Here is a 20193-nt window from a genome sequence, read left to right as displayed (position 1 = left end):
ACACACACACACACACACACGGAGGGAGGGAGGGAGGGAGGGAGAGCACTTGCCATGTTGTCTGAAACAAGCCTATATACTTAATTCTAACCAAACCTCAAAACCAGATTAAACTAGGTTAGCATAAATCAGCTTTTCACAGTTTTGGCACTACCAAAAGAATCTGTTCATCTATTAAGTTCATTATCAGACGTCTAATTGAAAAGATTAAGCAAGGAACTAATATTTGATGTCAGTCTGGTAATGGCATACACTCCCCATAGCTACTCACCAGGTATTCAGTTTGATGAGCCCAGATGCCAATCAAAGACTTTCTTTAAGTGCCCACACTCTTAAATGATCTGTACTCTTGATGTGCTAATGTATTTATACTTTACTATATTGTTTTACTTTACTATATTGTCTTCTCCTGCTGTTTTTTTATTTTACAGTATCTACTGTTGATGTTGCTGTTGTTTTATTGTTTTAAAGTGCTTTCCATAAACCTCATTGAAAATCTTTAATTCTAAAAAGGAAGAATCATGATCTTTTAACTAAATATGTTTTAATGTCAGTGCCATTATTAAGTCCAGCAGAGAGAACTACATGAACAGTGCTAATGCCACTTCAAGGCATTTCAGTCACAAGATCAGTTTCATGTACATAATCCCACTAGACTTCCAGACTTACAGATGCATAATGAGATACAGGAGTAAAAGCTCGACATAAACATAAGCCTATGAATGTAAATATTCAGATTTCTTTTGTGGTACAGAAACTTCCTACAGCTAAAACTGTATGCTTGGCAGTCAATTTGAGTTTAGAAATTCTGGCTGCCACTTTTCTGCTGCCAAGCTGCATTAGGAGGGGACAATTTCAAAGGAGATACAATGGCCATATGGAGAAACATTTAACACATCCCCTGCAGCTTCCTCCCAGTCGTTTCCCCTTCAGCTGAGATTTCAAAATACAAGCTTGCCAAAAATATAATTTCTGTGTAAAATTGTTCAACATTTCAATGGGCTTACTCTGAGTAGAACTATCATCGGACACAACTACAACTTTTGCAGCCCAGTGCCATTCTGCACTAGAAAGATTAATACAGTGGGGAAGGACAAGATGGGATGAAGTGGAGATAAAACAATAGAAGATCAATACTGCATAGATCATATTTTGACATTTCAGAGCTTTCTGCATGTATGAAGAAGATACCCCCCTACACACACACGTACATTGAACCGATTTGGAACACTGACTAAACAGGAAAAACACAAAATTCTTAAAGCTCTGTACTACTTACCCATTGGCCAGTTATCATATACATGTTTTGCAATGTCTGCTGCCGAATCATTTGGCGAGAACAAAAACTCCTTTGTTTTTCCACTTACCAAGATGAGGCGCAAATTTATCTGTCAGAGAAAGTAAATATTATAATTAAATAATTATAATTGCACCTCAAAGTTACCAAGCTGAATTTTCATGGTTAAAGTGGCAAAATGCAGAATGCAGAAATATCTCCCTCTCTCTCATTCTCATTATCATTCTCTCTCTCTTTCTCACATACACAGTCACTTTTTAGTGGAAGTATAAAAAAGCAAATGCATTAAAGACAGGACCACTTGGACCAATATAAACAGGTAAGCTGAAAGTACTGTATGGACTTTTATAATACACTTTGGAAAACCTTACTCCACCAATTAAATATCTAGAAATCAAGAGAACAGCTAATGACTGAATTATCTAAAACTTAATTGTACCTAGTGCAAATTAAATATGAGCTAAAGGGTTAGGGAAAATGAAGTAGGATAAGGTTGCAGGGTTGCAGTTCCTATTTGATTTGCATTATTACAGTGTATTGCCACGTACATACATGTGTACATGTACAACCAACCAGCACATGCCGCTTGTGTGCCAGCTGGATTTATACAACTACCCTTACTGGTGCAGCTTGTTGTGACATCCATACCTGCAAAGGTGTGCAGTTAGAATGAATAATGAACCATCTAGATGTCATGTCCTGTTTTATAGTTACCACCATCTAGCCTGCAAGCAGCAGGGGGGCACTATGAAGATGGAGTCAGAAGCTTTAATAAAAGGGATGGAAGGAAGGGAAGTTTCTGTTTGGATCCAGCTCTTCACATGGGCAGAAGCTTCCCCTCATCTCAAAGGTATTGCTACTATGATTTATAATGTTCTATGGCCAGTTAAGTTTTAATAAAATAATTGTGCTTCTAAGGCTTCATTTGAGTCTGCTGGAGAGGAAAAGAGGAAAATAACCTGCTCATGACACAAGGAGATGGAGAGGAGGGAGTAGAGGACAGTGGAATGGCCCAGTTATTCTGAAGTGTTCTGAAGCCAATCTAGCTTCCTTCCTTCCCCTCCAAAATGGTGAAACAGCCACCAGAAGATCATCTCCCCTGCTCCTTCTGTTCTGCTTTGTATACATGTCAGCCTTCAAGTACAGCAATGTCTGCTAATCTCCACAGGATCACAACTTTAATGATACATTTAAGGTTTCCTGCTCTGGCTTTCATAGGGACATTGGAAAATGTTTGTTTAACAGAGTTGTTTGTTCTGCTCTAAGCATATGGGGAAATATAATGTAAAAAGAATGTGGACCATACCTGAGGCATTGACCAAGCAAGATTTAATATCAGTTTGTTTCTGTACTTTTGCTTTCTCACAGCACTGTTTTTTTTCCCCTCTCTCTCTTTCAGACAAGAATATCTGAAACATGTTTGGGAACATTTTGAGATGTTGCAAAATGTACTAATGTGAAACAGTTACAAACCATTTTGCAGACTAAGTAACATAAGCACAGCATGCTATTAGTAGTTCCCCAAGCTGAAAGAACTTTTAAAAAAGCCCTTGGATATAAAACCTCCTGAAATATTGTACATTGCAGTAAACAAACTCCATTTACAGGTTAAAATGAGATGTTCTTTTGATTATAAAATAAAACTGTCTTGTATATGATATAAATAAAATATTTAGTCCTTAATTAGGAGCAGCTGCTTAACTACATAGGGATAATAGTGCTTTAAACATGTCAAGAATGTCTCATTGTGACTCTGGATATATTCCAAAACCAAAATAAAGTTCCATCTCTTATATATATCATGCTGTGACTGGTTAACATGGCTTACCTCCCCCCTCCCATTCCAACACATATGGCTCTTAAAACATTATGGCAACTTCAAAAATTCTACTGTATTTGACTATGATTAGTAAGAATTCTACATAACTGTGTATCTTTTTATTCCTTTACTGGGGCTTGCCTGGAGTTCACCAATGAGTGTAAAAAAGAAAAATCCCTGGTATTCATTGTATTAATTTTACTTTAATTTTTAATCATCTTCAGCACTGAAGACTATGTTATTTTTCTGAAACATTTGGTTGATTTCTCACTAACTTTGTGTTTAGAGCCAACTACAGACATCCCATGGCAAGCAATATCTACATACACAAGAATTAAGTCAGCCTTCGGAATGTCCCGTGTAACATCCAAGAGCAGGTTCCCACCCTAAAATGAACTCTAAAACATGCAATTACAAGTGGGGATTCAGGAGCAAACATGATACTTGCCACTGCAAGGAATCTCACTGCCTACATCTGACCTGGACTCCATATCACACAAGGTCTTTAAGAATGGAGGCCATAGACAGTCATCCCTTCCTTAATTCTTTGATCTGCTCAATCCCCCAGAAGCACTTTTATTTCAGGCTAATCCAAGATATAATGGGGGAAGGAGGAAGAAACATCAGAGAGAGAATCTAGTATACTAAAGGAAAGAAAAGTAGCGAGTGTGGTCCATGACTCACTCATGTATTGTTAAAACTTGTGAACTGTGATGCCAACCAGGAACAGAAACATGACAGACTGACAACAGAGATGGAACAGTATCAGAAAATAAATGCCATGTTACACTGAACAATACAAAGCGAGTTTAGTCCTTGAAATCAAGGCAAAGTAGATTACATTTTACTATAGTGAAAATAGTAATTTATCTGAAAATCACTTACTAGGTTGCCAATTTGATATGTAACTCTGAGAAAGTACCTACATGTCCTATAGCACAGAAAAAGATTCCCATTCTTTTTTGAACTTAAGTTCCCAGCATTTTTACCATTGCCATGCCAGCAGGGGCTTCTGGGAGTTGAAACCCCAAACCTTTACAGATCTTTCTACCCATCCCTGCTCTACTGGAATTAAATCAACAGGAGCTGCCCTCTTGTGAGCATCAAAGCATGGGAACAAAAGAGGTTTTCTATTTATCCCAGGAACCAAGCTATTGAATCTTTTATTTAACCCCACCCTGCGCACACCCAGAGTAATGTTATCCTTTGTATTTTCTGCCTATATTCTTTGACTACCTTTGAGTTCAGTCCCTCAGAGTAATCACAGGACAGACATTCTGTGTTAAACTGTAATTTCCCTGGGATCCAACTGGCACATTGACCATTCTTTTGTGATCGATATCTGGCATTAGTCCTTGCACTGGGTAAAATTCTGTGTTTCCAAACTCAAAGCCTTCCTCTTTGCTTGTGCTACCTTGATGCATGTAAACCGAAAGTCACTCCTTGTCAAGCACCCTTTGCTCCAAGTTTGCATTCCTGCCTGGGTTACTTGAAATGACGTACTCTCTATACATGCAGTTGCAATACTGGGAATGCAGACCTTTGTGAGTTGGCTACAGAGAGGTCTATGTGCCTCAGTAGAAGAAAGCAGGAGGATTGTTAAAAGTTGTTGGCTTTGATCATTCTGGCTTTTGTAAGCAGTTTACCTCATCTGAGGCCAGACTAAAAACTAAGGGTAGAGCAAGATCCTAAGACACATATCTCACCTACACTGACTAATTATCAGTCTTTAATCAAGCTTCAGAAATTAACAGACAAAAAGAAGTGAACATTCAGCCACTCTCCCTCTTCTCCTATATTGCTCTAAATCTGCCTGCTCTGTCCCTCACATGACTAACCCTGCCCCACTGTCATCTGATCCCCTCCCCCACTTAGCCTTCAAACGCTGCCACACCATTACCCACATGCCTTTCCTGCTTCCTCTTTGGCAGCCTGCTCTTGCTCTATCAATGCTATCAGGCATATTAAAGGAAGGAGTTTCCAGTCCAAGGTTGAAGATGATAATCTAACAAATCCTTTCTTTTTGCAATTATTTTTTGGATAATATAAAAGGTTTTTTAATCACATTTAAACCAAGTCTGTTTTCTTGAGTTAACTCCCCTAATGTATTTAGTCTAGCATACAATCTGCCATGTGAATGACATGCCTCTGGTCCAAAATCCTGCTGTTTCTTTATCACTCAAATACCCATATACAAATGTGTGTTTAAATACATGCATCAAAGTCATTTGGGGCCAATCCTGATAACAAGGTATCCCAGTGCCATTGGGCAAATCTTTGGCCATCTGAACAGAAACAGAGGCAAACTGAAATTTAAGCCTGAAAATATAGAGCCTGTTTAACTAAAATAATCAACCTAGACATGGAATTAAAACCAGAAAGACTCCCTTTTTCTCAATTCCTTTAATTCCACATGCAAGAGAGAAGATCAAGGGTGCTAATACTCCCCTTTCTACTGGAACAACAGTATCCATGAATAAACCTTAATTTGTGGTCTTTTATGTTCCAATACATGCAACATAAAAGACCACAAATCTCAGAAAAGGGGACTTATAAATTTATAAATGCAGAGTTGATTTATGGGTGAGTACTGTACTTTTGCTTGTTTTGCCACATACAAGCACAATTTTTTTTGCTACCAATGTTTTTAAAAGTGATCAAAAAAGTTTTGCTTTAAATACATGCATACATTTAACCTAATATTTGGTTGTCAAAACCAAACCAACTCTTGAGGAATGCCAATTTTTATAATTGAGTGTGTTGTACAGAGGCAATGGAACTCTATCACCATAACAAGAGAAATAAACAGCTATTAAGAGCGGCAATCCAGTAGCTTTTCAAGGTGGAAAATAAAACTGTACAAATTCAGTTGCCCCTATAGCACTCCAAGGGAGCCAAAATGATGAAAACTAAAACCAAGATAATACTGACTAAAAACTATACTTTTACGGTAGGGTAGGGTAGGGTAGGGTAGGGTAGGGTAGGGTAGGCTCCTGAACACTGAGTAGAAGAAGGAAAATGAAATGTGTTACTTCGTGTCCATAACCAAACCCAATCTTGTACTTCTCCCAAAACTGTCCTCTGAATTTTGACATCATTCTGGACCTGCATCAACATTCAACAGCTAAAGTTATTACAGTGGCATTCACTATTTTACAGAACCAGTCAATATAGTTTTATACTCAACAGAATAGAGTACATTTTCAATGATCCAACCAAGCCAGTTCTCTCATATTTTCTGTAAAATTTCAATTCTAATATATCAGAAAAAATTGTGAAGATTGCACAATTAAAACAAGCTACCATGGCTTGCTTTGAACAATTCTACATGTTGGCAACAATTTGCATAATCACTGCTCATCTACTGTTTATCATGTCATCTGAACCTGGGAAGCATGGCTTGTTGGAGGGTTAAACAGCCCTCAGTTACCCCTATAATAAATAGCACACAGATACAGATGGCACAATAAGCAACAGCTGGCCAGTGGTTATGCAAATTGTATCTGGAGTGCACCACACTCCACTGTCAGGATTTGAAATCTTGACACAGCTACCCTAACCCCAACACTAATATAATGGTGAAGAGCAGCACAGTCCACCTTGCAAGTGCCTGCAGGATCAGAATCAGATCTGTAGGTACTTGCATGGTTTAGAGCCTGGGCAATCATGCAGTGCAGCTGGGAGCTCTGAAAGACTCTATAAAAGGCTATGCTGTGCTTCTTTGTCATGACACATAGGTTTTCATGGTGGCTATATTGAGTGCCTGATCCTTGCTCTCAACTCCTGCCAGTTCCATATCCTGACCTTGCCTCAGATCTGACCCCACTCGGTCAGGTACCTGATCTTTGCCTTTATCTCTGGTCCTTCTACACTTTGCTGGCTATCTGATCCTTGCCTTTGGTTTTGCCAAGCTGTGTGAATATCTGTCCTTTGCTTGCTCCTGATTCTGCATCTGTCTTGAAACAAGCCATGACTTACTGGGTGTCTGACCTTGCCTATTCCTGGTTCTGCCTTTGTCCCCAGAGCTGCCAGACCTTGCTGAGTGCCTGGTCTTCACTTATTCCTGGTTCTGATCCTGCTATACCTTGATGGTATCTGACACTTGCTTGTTCCTGACTTTGCCTCCAGCCCTGCTGCATCCATGGCAAGCTCTCCATCTCCCCACAGTACTGGTACTGCAGCTGTGGATACCGACTGCCTGTGTACCAGAATTGACACCCACAAGATGTCACCATAAGTCGCAGTTGCTTGTCTTGATGGTGCAAATGCAGTTGAAGATTCTTTTGTCATGTACAGACAAAGAAACTTATTCTGGCATAAGCTTCTGTAGGTAGTGTCCATTTCATTAGAAGCACGGTTTTAACCTCTAATAGGCAGACTGCATATGTTGAGGGGGTATATAAACAGTGTTATCAGAGGGAAATGAAATGCAAAGAAATAGAGTCATTGATGATTTCTTAACAGTTGCCATTCACAAAACGTTGGATATAACACAAACATCATTGCAATGGTGAGCCAATTAACATACATAGCATATTTATGTTCTTAGAAATGGCTAGCTTTTTGTCTTTAAATTCCTGGCGGTACTGTCTTAGTCAGAACGCAGCAGCTATACCTTTTCACAATAAGAAACCTGTCTATTACATTTCAACTCACCTCTTGTACACTGCAAAAGAGTAGTCATGGTGATCTAAAATTAATCTATACTACCTGTTACCATATGGTACCTTCATGCTATATAGTTCCATTTATAATTTTACAGCTCTCTCTTGCAAAAAGAAACAGACAAAACATGCATCTATATATTCAAATAGCTGCTCTGAATGTACATCCAGTTGAAAATAGACTATTCTTTCCAAAATTGTCTCCTTGTCATATTAGAACAAAGCTGCAAGGAGATCTGGTCCTTTTAAAGGAAAGAAGACTACATTTGTAATGCCAACTAGCTATCAAATAACCCATTGTCTTGAGCTTTCCAAGGCTTTAGCAGCTATTCAGCAAAACATGCTCAATTTGCATCAACCTGTGACAATTGATGCTGTCACTTAGTGGAGCCACAGATAGCTAAAGTTCACATTTACAAAACTGTGTTGAGAATGTTAAGGAATTTTCCCACAAACAAAAATATCTAGAACATGTAGCTAATAGTTTTATGTAAAATATAAAAGACAACTATAGCTAAATTTATAATTAACCTGAACAAGTGTTAGACCTTCTGATAGGAATCACAATTCCAGGCAGTCCAAAATAATTTAACTTACTTTCTTACTTTAAATATAGATTATTCATGGTGGGCTTAAGCATCAATTCATCTGAAATATTTTGCATGGCTATCTGCCCATCTACAATGTCACAATGTTTCTTTGACAACAACATGGCTGAAACATACACACAAAGACTACAAAAATGCAATTATGGATGCTTTCCATGTAGTCTATAAGCTGTGGTTCAGTTATGAATGACTCTACATATGAATTCTGTGAGACATTGTACTCAGCTGATATTCAGATGCTAAAGAAAGAATATCTTATCAGATACTAGAACCTTGAAAAATCTTACTGAGCCCTAAGAAAGTCTATGAGGTATTTTATGAATCCCAAAAAACATTCATGGAGTACTGCTGCTCACTAGCCAATTGTCTACTTCATTTGAAGAACTCTGATTAAATGCAGAACAGAAAAGCACACAAGATTACCTCTTCTTGCTCAGGGAAAGGACCACTAGAACATGTATTTAATAAAACATAAAATATTCCAGGCCTTTGGAAAGCAAAATTTATTCCAAGTTATTCAGAAACGTCATTTATTTTTGCTAACGTGGCAACAGTTTACTTTACAATGGCCCAGTATGAATGTCTGTCAGTATCTTTAACCAAGTTCAAACCATGGTTTAAGTTCCTCATTTTGTTCAAAAGCTGGTAACCCATTTTGATTGAAGCAAAAGGTATGGTTTATTAGAGCCTTTCTGGCTTACTGAACAGTACTATGAAGAGAACAATAAAGTGGCTTCATGTGCGGCAGAAGGCTCTCTTGGATTAAGCCTCAGCCACATTTTATTAAACTGAGATACTGTCATATTGATGCAGAGTTTCATAATACTGTGCTATGCTTTTCCAAGGGAGGCTCCATTTTTGGAATTATATGAATGTGAAATAAATTTATTTGGAGGATTAAAGTTTCAAAATTAAACTAACTCCCCAAAATAAAGGTCTAGTAAATTAGATGTCATCTCATTATCTTTGCTCAGAACGCATATTTGCATGCTGCTAAGTTAGCAGGACAGGCCCTATTGTTAGGGAGAGTGAGGCAACTGCCTCAGAAAGCACATGCCTATGGGCAGTGGCAGCAACCTCTGAGCTATCCCTCTGGAGTCCCTGACTGATCCTTTCTTGAGGGAAAGAGCAATATATGCTACACAGCCTGCCTCTGACTACTTAAAAAGTCTGCTACCATCAGATGCAATGGAGGATGCTGTTGGGCCACTCTTGTGCTTTGTTCAGAAGCTGCTGGTGATGCAGAATGCAGCAGCCAGGATAAAGAGTAGGGTGCCTAGTCATACACATATTGCACCAGTATTGAAACAACTGAACTGGCTACCTATTGGCTACTGAGACAAGTACAAGGCCTTGCTGTTGGCACATATGAGAAGTCCTAAACAACTTGGGACCAAATTACCTGGTAAACTGCCTTCCCCATGATAAACCTTTATTTATTGCATTATGTTTGAAGGCTACTAAATAATATTATATTAAGTCACTGTATTGAGCATCAAATATTTGTATATGCAGCCACTGAAGAAAGGTCATAACTCAGTATTAGAGCACAGACCCCACATTCAAATTCCTTCATCTCCAGTTCAAAGAATTTCAGGTAGCAAAGTCAGATAGGACAACTATTTAGGGCACTGGAGAACTATTGTATAACAACAACAATGGGCTACATGGACCAATAGTTTGACACAGACTGAGGCAGCTTCAAATGTTCCCCTACGTTGATTTTATTAGAAGAGCAGTAAACCATTATAAAAATGTACTTTTAAAGCCAAGAACAATTTACAAGGAGGAGGTGAGAGTACTTGAGCCAAGTTCCTTCCAATATTCAAAACAGCCATTTATTCAATTTTTGAACAAGTATTAGCTACTGGATAGCAGATTACAGGAGTCAAAATAGTATGCATAAATCTAAAGGACTTTCAACAAGTCACTCCCAACTGGAATAACCCTATACTTTCCAGTACCTCTCATCTACAGTTAATATAGTAACTCCCAAGTTGTTTCAAATAAACCCTGAATCAAGACAGTCCAGATTTACTTGCTATTTGCCACCCTGAACAATATTTTCTGCACAGCATTTTCAAGACATGATGGCACTCTAGACAAAATTGGTATTGCTGCCACTATAATGACAATAGTTCTTTAAAATCAAAGAAAACAGTTAGTAAAAATTCTGCTCTGAGCCAAGATGGTCTAGAAGAGTGCTGTCATTCATCTTTCTCAAATCTTCTTTCAAATTTCTCTCCTGAATGTGACCAGCATTACAAAAAGCACTGTATCTCATTGGGCTTCTCAAATGAAAGTTAATTTCAGGTTTTGTAAATACAATATACGAGACAACCCAAGCTACACTTTTAATGGTATAGACAATATGCTATATATGTCTAAACCAACAAATGTCTAATACTATTCACAACTGGTTCTTGATACATATAGAGAATCCACCACAATTCTCTTTCTTCCTTAAATATGTCACTAAATTCACTTAGGAGCTATTTAGAAACACAGAAACATAGAAAACAGAGCGAGTCAGAAGGGGCCTCCTGGGCCATCTAGTATGACCTCTGGCACCAGCCAGCTCCACTCACGACATGCCCACCATGTGGACGACCAGCCTATCCTTGAACACCCACACCGAGGGGGCCTCAACCACCTCCCGGGGAAGCCCATTCCACACCCTCGGGGTCCTGACTGTCAGGAAGTGCTTCCTGGCATCCAAATGGAACCTTGGCTCCCTGAGCTTTGCTCCGTTGGAGCACGTTCTGTCTTCCTCTGCAGGGGAGAACAGGTCTCTACCCATCTCCATGTGACATCCCTTCACATACCTGTATGTTGCCAACATATCCCCTCTGAGTCTCCTCTTCTCTAGGCTGAAGAGATCCAGTTCCCTCAGTCTCGCCTCATACGGTATCCCCTGCAAACCGGCCACCAACCTTGTGGCCCTATGCTGCACTGACTCCAACCTGGCTATATCCCTTCTGTAATGAGGGGCCCAAAACTGAACACAATACTCCAGTTGCGGGCGCTCTAGAGTCATGTAGAGTGGTAGTAATACCTCTCTTGATCTAGAAGCCACACTTCTGGCTATGCAACCAAGGGTGGCGTTCGCCCTCTTGACCACCGCATCACACTGCTGACTCATGTTTAGCCTGCAGTTAACCAGTACCCCGAGGTCCCTTTCACAAGTGCTGCTCTCCAGCCACTTGTCACCTAACCTGTACTTATGACACCTATTCCTATGCCCCAAGTGCAAGACCTTGCACCTATCCACATTGAACGCCATCCTGTTGTCTCCTGCCCACTTCCAGTGTCTGTCCAGATCCTTTTGGATCTGGAGTACCTGCTCCTCAGTTGTGGCCACTGCTCCAGTTTTAGTGTCGTCTGCAAATTTGATCAGCAGACTGTTCACCCCTTCTTCCATGTCATTGATGAAAAGATTAAACAGGATCGGCCCCAGGACAGAGCCCTGGGGGACGCCGCTTGTCACTGACTGCCATCCCGATGATTCCCCGTTAATGGTTACCTTCTGCTTTCGGTCAGTCAGCCATGCCCTAATCCACCGGACATTGCTTTGGTGTATCCCAAAACTCCTCAGTTTCTCCACCAGGATATCATGGGGCACTTTGTCAAAGGCCTTGCTGAAATCCAGGTATACCACATCCACTGCATCCCCTCCATCTAGCCATCGCAAAAGCTTGTCATAGAATTCCATAAGGTTTGTCTGGCAGGACCTGTTTTTGCGGAAGCCGTGTTGTGTAGCTGTCAGCCTCCCTTCCCTATCTAGCATCAGTAGATCTCTATTATGAGCCTTTCCATTGTTTTTCGTACAATGGATGTAAGGCTAACCAGTCTATAATTCCCCATGTCCTTTCTACTACCCTTTTTGAAAATTGGGACCACTGATGCCACCCTCCAGTCCTCTGGAACTTCACCCGTTCTCCACGAGGTCTCAAAAATGGAGGCCAGTGGGCGTGAGAGAACCCCTGCCAACTCTCTAAGTACTCTCGGGTGTAACCCGTTAGGGCCTGGCGCCTTTGTAATGTCCAGTGTCCTGAGGAGCCCCTCGACTTCAAGGCGGGTGACTCGAATCAGTGCCCCTAAGTCCCCGGCCTCATCTAATCTCCTATGCGGATATCCCCCGTCCTGCTTTGGGGAGAACACAGAGGCAAAATAGTCATTTAGCATCTGTGCCTGTTCCCTCATATCAGTCACTGGATCTCCTTCCTCCTTATTTAGTGGTCCCACCACTTGTCTCCCCTTCCTCTTCCTATTTCCATGCTGAAAAAAGCCCTTTTTATTGCTCTTGATATTCTTGGCAAGTCTCAGCTTGTAATCAGCCTTAGCCTTGCGAAGAATCCTCCTGCAACGGGCCTCCTCCTCCAGGTATACCCTTTTGTCTATTTCCCCCAGCACCCATTTCCTACGGAGGTTCCTCTTTCGTCTAATCCCTTTAACCACCTCCTTTTGCATCCATGGCGGCACTCTCCTCCGCCTCCCCACCTTACTGACTAGAGGTATTGTCAAGGCTTGCGCCTCCAAAACCTCCCTTTTGAGTGCTATCCACCCCTCCTCAACTCGCTTACCTTCCAGTAACCTATCCCAGGAGACTTTCCCCAGTCTGGCCTTCAGTTGGCCAAAGTTGGCCCTCTTGAAGTCCCAGTTTCTAGTGCTCGACCTGCTGCCCGTCCACAGTCCCCTGATCTCAAAGCAAAGGATGGAGTGATCATTCGCATCCAGAGCTCCCCTAATCTGTACTTCATCTATCAGCTCCTCCCTATTGGTCAAGACCAAGTCAAGGATGTTTCCCCCCCTTGTCGCCTCTCGGAACTCCTGTGTGAAAAACGCTCCCTCAATAGCTTCTAGGAAGCAACGTGACCTGGCTGTCACTGCCAAGTGAGTCTCCCAAGTAATATCCGGGAGAATGAAATCTCCCATAATTACTGTGTCTCTCCCCCAAGATATCCTTAGAATCTGGCCTGTCAGGACATCATCCAGGGTCTCAAGTTGACCTGGAGGGCGATAATATACCCCCACTGTCAGGTCTCTTTCCCTGTCAAAACCCCTAAGTTTCACCCAGACTGCCTCTGCCGAATCCCCATCTGTGCTGCATTCTATCTCACTGCATCCTATCCCTTCCCTGACATATAAAGCCATGCCCCCACCTCTCTTTCCCTTCCTGTCCTTTCTAAAAAGGTGATACCCTTCTATGTTCACATTCCAGACTTGCCTTTCATCCCACCAAGTTTCTGTGATTCCCACCAGGTCATACCCTCCTATTCCCAGGAGAGCTTCAAGCTCTTCCTGCTTATTACCCATGCTCCTAGCATTGGTGTACATGCACCTCAACTCCTTCCCACCGCTTCCTTTCCTTGGAGTTCCCAGTCAGAGGAACACAGCAGAGGAAGAAACAATTATGGTTATCTACTGAAACCTCTTTCACAGATCACAGTAGCTTCAAGGTGATGTAAGTGACATATTAGCATCATCATATAAGACTATCTACAACTACAGCTGAGTCTGGTCAACCTTCATTCAGAGGAGGTATCAATTTATTTTGAATTCCCTGTATATATGCCAAGAGAATGAACTGTCCATTGATACATTTCCAAAGCACAAGGATTTTCTACTAGGGAAATGTTTGCCTAATAGATTTTTTCTGGTGAAAGATACAAGTCAGAGAAAGAACAGTTAGAAGGTGTTCGCACATAAGAGAGGCAAATATCTGGCTCAGTTGACTGGATGTTGCTAGACTATGTCCAAACCCAGACACTCTAAGTTAATTGTGGATTAAACAACCCATAGTTAACCTGAATTAGTTTAAATGTGGACTAACCTAACTGCTAGTTTAACCCACAATTAATGGAGAAGGCCAATATGCACAATCAAATCAAGCCATGGTGTTTTTTTGTGAGCCTGGTATGATCTTATAATCATAACCCAATCTGGCCACAGATTATTGTGTTGTCGGAACCCAAGCAGCACGGCTTGCTGGAGAGTTAACAATCCTCTAACAACCCTACAAGATTAGCATGTAGGGTTAGCATAAAAAGCTGCAACAAGGTGGTATTTATACAAACTGTGCCCAGCATGTGCCACAGCGCACAACAAGCCATGATGACTTGTTTTGCTGATGCAAATCAGAACATAGTTTCATAGTTAGGAAGTCATATAGCAACCACTCACTGACTGGCCTGATCAAGATTTGAATATTTAAAATGTCCTGGAAATGTATCATGGAAAATCATGGGTGAATTAATCTACAGTTTTCTGACACGATGTGCAAATTGGGTCACAGATTCAAACAGGATAAATAGTCTTAAAACAAAATGGCATTGCAAAGACTAAACGAATATTGCCAATGACTAGTACTGAAATTCAAATAAAACAATACTTGCCCTCTTCTTGTTTGAAATTCAAAAACCACAACCACTACAGCTGAGCAACTTACAGGCAAGGAGGGGAGAGAAGATTGGTTCAGCAAACAAGACCTCTAAACCTTATCTCTTCTTGATTTGTAGCAAAAATAATACCTTCCCCTCATTATACATAGTGCTCACTCAAGTCTAAATGTGTGTTTCTTCGGTCACTAAATACCCAACTAGAAGGAGCATGGGGCCTCAGACTACAATGCTATAACCCACACAATGACACAATCCCATACCCCCTCACATAAAATGCAGTTCTGTACTCTGTATTGGACAATTTCCAATTACTGACAAAAGGATATTTCAGTACAGGTTTTCCAGCTTTTAGAGCCCACTGAAAACTTTGAATAAGTGAAGCTATTTTTGTTTTGCAAAGAGAGTTATCGTCAACCACAGTACTGAAGTATTTACCATAATGTAAAGGTTTACTCTTTTAACAAGGTCTTACCTCGTATTTTTAAAAAGAAGCTGACAAAAGCTTAAGCTCCACGCTAACAAATGCCTCCTTTCGTCTTTATAAAATTGTTTTACAGCAACAAAGAGCACTACATAATCACCTGCAATCAGGGAAACTGAATTTGATTTTATGACTTAAGTATGGCTTGTTTGCCAGGAAAGTTATCTATGATAATTTACACCACATTATTGTCAGAGTCATTTATCCCCATAAGACCTCGCATTTACAAAACATCTCCTCAATTTAAACTCATGAACAAACTTGTTATAGCATCACCTTTATTATCAACTGATCCTATATAACTGAGAAAACGTAACTTCCACTTTTATTGGCAGGGCATACAGACAGCAGAAAAATGGTGAGATGCAAAACTTGCCTGTGTTTTATCTCCATGCTACTGTCCAATAGCAACTCATTCTTTAGACCCAGGAGGGCAGTGACTTTCTTCATGCTGGCAACCCCCACTCACCCAGTCAGAACCCACATTTGTCCCACTCAGATGCAATACAAGTTATTTTTGCTGTGTTCATAAAGTCTCTGCTGTGATTCCTCTGCCTGATGGCAGTTGGAGCACATGCACATGCTCAAAGGAAACACTGTTATTAACTCACATCAGGCAAGCATTGCTGTGTGGGGGAGAATGCACATCCATTTCTTTTCGTTTCTCTGCTGCTCCATACCTGAAGCTTTCTGGGTGGTTATAACAACTCATAAAAACAGAACAACGCAATACAATACAAATATCCTGAAATCAAAGCAGCCTTAAAACACATTTTAAACAGCTAGAACTTAGTAAAAAGGACCCTGTAAAAAATAAAAATACCCAGAATGGGTAATCCCCTCAAGTCTCTGGCTAGTCAAATAAATCTTTAAACGTCTTAGAATCAAGTGATACCTTAACCTGGTACTGAAAAGATTACAATTTGGTGCCAGGAGGGCCACAGTGGGGAGGTTCCTCCTCCCCCTTGTTGCCACCCTCTAATCCTTCTGCTCTATCCAACTCTCAAATATTAGTTTGATCCAGTTCAAATGGTATGCAAATAGACATCTATGAAGTATGCCAATAGCCAATGGTAGTTTTGGGTTTTTTTCCTTAGCTAATTTTTAAATTAATAGCAATACAAGTATGAAAAAATCAATAGTTTTTATTTTTAAACAGTATTTCTAACAAGCCTAGAAAGAACAGCCCAACGAAGTTCTTTTCCCGTTTCTATTGCTCACTCTGAAGTGAAGGCAGGGAGAGTCCTGACGAAGCAGTAGTGAACTAATTGAGCACTCAGATTCTTCTCTTTGAGCAGACAGATGGAAAGCACAGGTGAGCAAGCATGCACAGAGCCATCTCAATCAGCAGGTGGGGGGCAGTCCCACTTGAGGGGCACAGAATGTTTGTCCTGCCAAGTCCAGAGCCTGCCAAGTGTCCTGCCAAGTGCAGAACCTACATCAACTGCTGTGTGCTGTTCAGGAAGATGTGGGTATGTGGAGCTGTCCCAAAGACTCCACTAAATGTGGAAACTGTGTGGTGCTAACAAGAAAAAAAGCTGCAGGAAAATAAAGGCTCTTGTATCTCCAATCAAGCCAGAGCTTTCCCTAGAAGCAAAAGTGACTAAACTGAAGCTGTCAAACTTTGGGCATACCACAAGAAGGCAAAATTCCCTGAGGAAGACTCTTATCATGCTAGGGAAAGTCAAAGGTAGAAGAAAAGGAAGGCCTATTATGAGATGGAGTGACTCCATAAGGAAGCCACAGCCTTGAATTTACAAAAGCTGAGCAGGGCTGTCCTTTTATGAGGGCTTTCATTCACAGGGCAGGACATTTAGGAGGGTTTTCATTCAAAGGGTCACCCTAAGTCAGAGGCAACTTGACAACACATACCATCATCACCTCCAACCACAGAGTATAAAGGAAGGTTCAAAGGAGATTCTGCTTCCCCACACCATGACCAAGGCTCCAGCCACCAGCAGCATGCATTCCCTTCTCACTGCCCAATTTCTTCTCCTATCGCTTTTCCACCATCTACTGCCTTTCCTCCCTTCTCTACTTATCCCAGTTAAGGACAGCTCTAGCAAAATTCCAGGGAGAGTCACTGAGCGGAAGAACCTTTGAGATGAGATTCCTAACAAGGTCACAACAACTTCAGGTCATCCTGAGAAGACTCATCATACTCAGCCACAGTATTACTCAATATAACTACAAAATCAACTGAAAATTAAAGCAAATTATGAACAGGAACTACCTCTATATTAGATGAGGAGATGGTATTATACCAAGACAGAAGTCTGGCCTGCCAAGAATTATTTGGTGTAAGGAACCCAAGTCAGACATTAAATATGGGATAGGAATGCTGAATCACTGATGATGATACACCTATGAGCACATTGTGTAATAATCAAGCAATAATCTATCTTTTCACCATAGGTGTGTTAGTGATATTGTGCCTATTAATATTCATACAGAGGCATGACAGAATGCTTTGAAACACAGCTTGGTCTTCTCAGCTATTAATTTGAAGTCAGTTTGCTAGGCAATCAGGCATAAGAAAACTGGGTCAAAAAGCACATGCAGTAAATCTTTTTCTAATAGAACCAACAGTAGCAAGCAACAAAGTTGTGAAAAGGTCTTTATCAAAGTGTCTTTAATAATCAGAGTCAAATGTAAATACCCACCCACATCAAGTCCAACCTCCTTAACCTCTTCAGGTTAAGTAATACGTTCTTCAAAGGTTCATACCCAGTTCCTCTACACCAATTGCTCAAACACAGCAGAGTGAGAGATCAATTCCTTTTTTTTTCCTGTTGAAATGACATGCTGTTGCTTCTTTGACCTCTCTCACTTCCTCTTTACTACAGTACCAGTACCAGTATAGTACCAGTATGTTCTCAAAACAGGGAAGGCTAAAAACTATCCCCTTCCCTCCACATTGCCTTTTTCATTTGTACTCTGTTTATCAGATTGTGAGCCAGCCAGCAAGAGACTAGGTTCTCTTTTATTCTCTGTACAATAAATTAGCAAATTGTAAGCACTTAGTGAATGTATAATAATGTGGAAAAGTGAAGTGCAGTTGAGTGACATTTCTCAGCCATTCTACACACTTGGCAAGTTCACATGAAACAACCAATGGAGTATTAAACTATGGGTTGTCAGGCTGTAGTGGTAGCAAGCAACCCACTGTATCCTGCATGCTCATCAATTATCAAACCAAGAATGTTCCATTCCTGGATTATCTGAACCAAGATGTCTAAGCTGTAGTTAAACAGCTCAGACTAATCCCATCATTTGTTGTTAGGTGAACTCTGGGTTGTTTACCCCTAAACCACACAGAGTTTTAGGGTTTGAACAGTAGGAATTCAGGAACATTAACTAAATGTGGAAGCAACAAACGCAGAGGAGGCAGCACTCACCTACACCAACAAGGTATCAGCAATTCTGAATTCCCATACCTGCAAACAAATCGTTTATCTTGCCTAGGTTTGCAATTTTTTTAATGGAGAATCAAGGCTATCAATTGCTACTAATAATTATAGTTATATCCTGCTTTCAGGATCAGAGACACCATGACTCTAAATATCTGTTGCTAAGTAAGAAAATGGCTACTGCTCTCATGTCCTGTTTGTGAGCTTTGCACCAGCTGACTACTACAAGAAACAGGATGCTGGACTAGGTAAGTAGAGTCCTGATGGATCAAACTAGTGTATTTGTGCTCCGAATCCCCAGCAGCTACAGCACAATACCAAAAGGGTACTTTTGTCCCTTAGTTCCAGACCATCCTGTGTGCCTTTGTTCAATGAAATTCACATTCCTGCCAGTTTTAGATGACATTCTAGGTATTTTATAGGCACACACATATATAACATTGTGCTGATATTTTTTAGAAGTAGAAGTCTTTTAGAATTAATTCAGAAGTTGCAAAACAAAAACATTGTATAGACATAAAAAGTTTTCTCTGAAAATGTTAGATATAAAGAACTAGCAATGCACAGTATTAAAACTAATACACTACTGAAGACTTTTCGAGTGAAACTATTTTTCCATTATCACACAAATATTTTTTAAAAAAAGTTCTTAGCAGAGAAACTGAAAGAAAATGGTATCCCATAAAAGCTGTGCTTTCTGTTTAAATTAACCTTTAGATATAATAAGAATACATTAAAAGCATTCATGCATATATTAAAATATTGAAAAATAATTTGTGGAAGTATTTAGAAAGAAGTTGTAAGCAGCAAACAGACAAGAATAAGAAGTTGAGTGGGGCTAAAGAATTTGATTTAAAAAGCCAAAGGGGAAATAAACTTTAAAGAAACAAAGGAACATTCTTTACACTAACCATCTAAAATATATTAGCGTGGAAAATGTGGAACAGAAAGGATCTTTCATTAACCTTAAGGAAGAATTTCTGTGGCAATCTCCCCACCCCACTTTGGATCTTGTTGAAACTTTAGAGTACTTGTGAATTATAAACAATATAGTTCATTTTGTAGACTTTTGCACTGGGAGGTTTTTGGGGAGGGGAGGGGAGGGAGGTGCAAGCTATAATTCTCCTGAACTATACAGGAGTCCCTCCATTCTCCTAGCAAACCACTAGCAATTTTGTACAACACTGAAAAAGCAAATATTATCAAGTATTCTTCTGGAGACTTAATTTGTGTTCTACAAGCATTAAACGCTTCAGGTTATGCTTAAAATTCTAGGGCAGCATGGGATCTTATATGCTATGAATCCAGCCCTCTGCAAGAAATTCAGGGTTTGAAAACTCATACAGATGGCTGTCCAGTCTCTGAAGACTCCTGTGAAAGAACAGTGCATCCCTCATCTAGTAATTGGCTCTATCACCAAACTTTTATTAGGAAAAGGTTCTCCTAATGTTCAAACAAAATCTATTCTCCTCTAACTTAAATCTAACGTTTAAGCCCATTAAATCTAGTCCTG

General features: G+C 40.3%; 1 protein-coding gene across 1 annotated transcript in view; it reads right to left on the bottom strand.

Annotated features, from left to right (window-relative positions):
• UBL3 (ubiquitin like 3) overlaps positions 1-20193 on the bottom strand; it is a 49173-nt gene that overhangs the window by 8109 nt on the left and 20871 nt on the right. Inside the window, exon 2 of the mRNA XM_044441563.1 lies at positions 1280-1388. Coding sequence (XP_044297498.1) covers positions 1280-1388 — 109 coding nt within the window. The remainder of the gene's footprint in view (positions 1-1279; positions 1389-20193) is intronic.

The sequence above is a fragment of the Varanus komodoensis genome, unplaced genomic scaffold, assembly GCF_004798865.1.
Source record: "Varanus komodoensis strain SLA01 unplaced genomic scaffold, ASM479886v1 scaffold4, whole genome shotgun sequence".
NCBI lineage: Eukaryota > Metazoa > Chordata > Lepidosauria > Squamata > Varanidae > Varanus > Varanus komodoensis.
The sequence above is the reverse complement of the archived record's forward strand: the minus strand, read 5'-3'. Positions and strand labels throughout refer to the sequence as shown.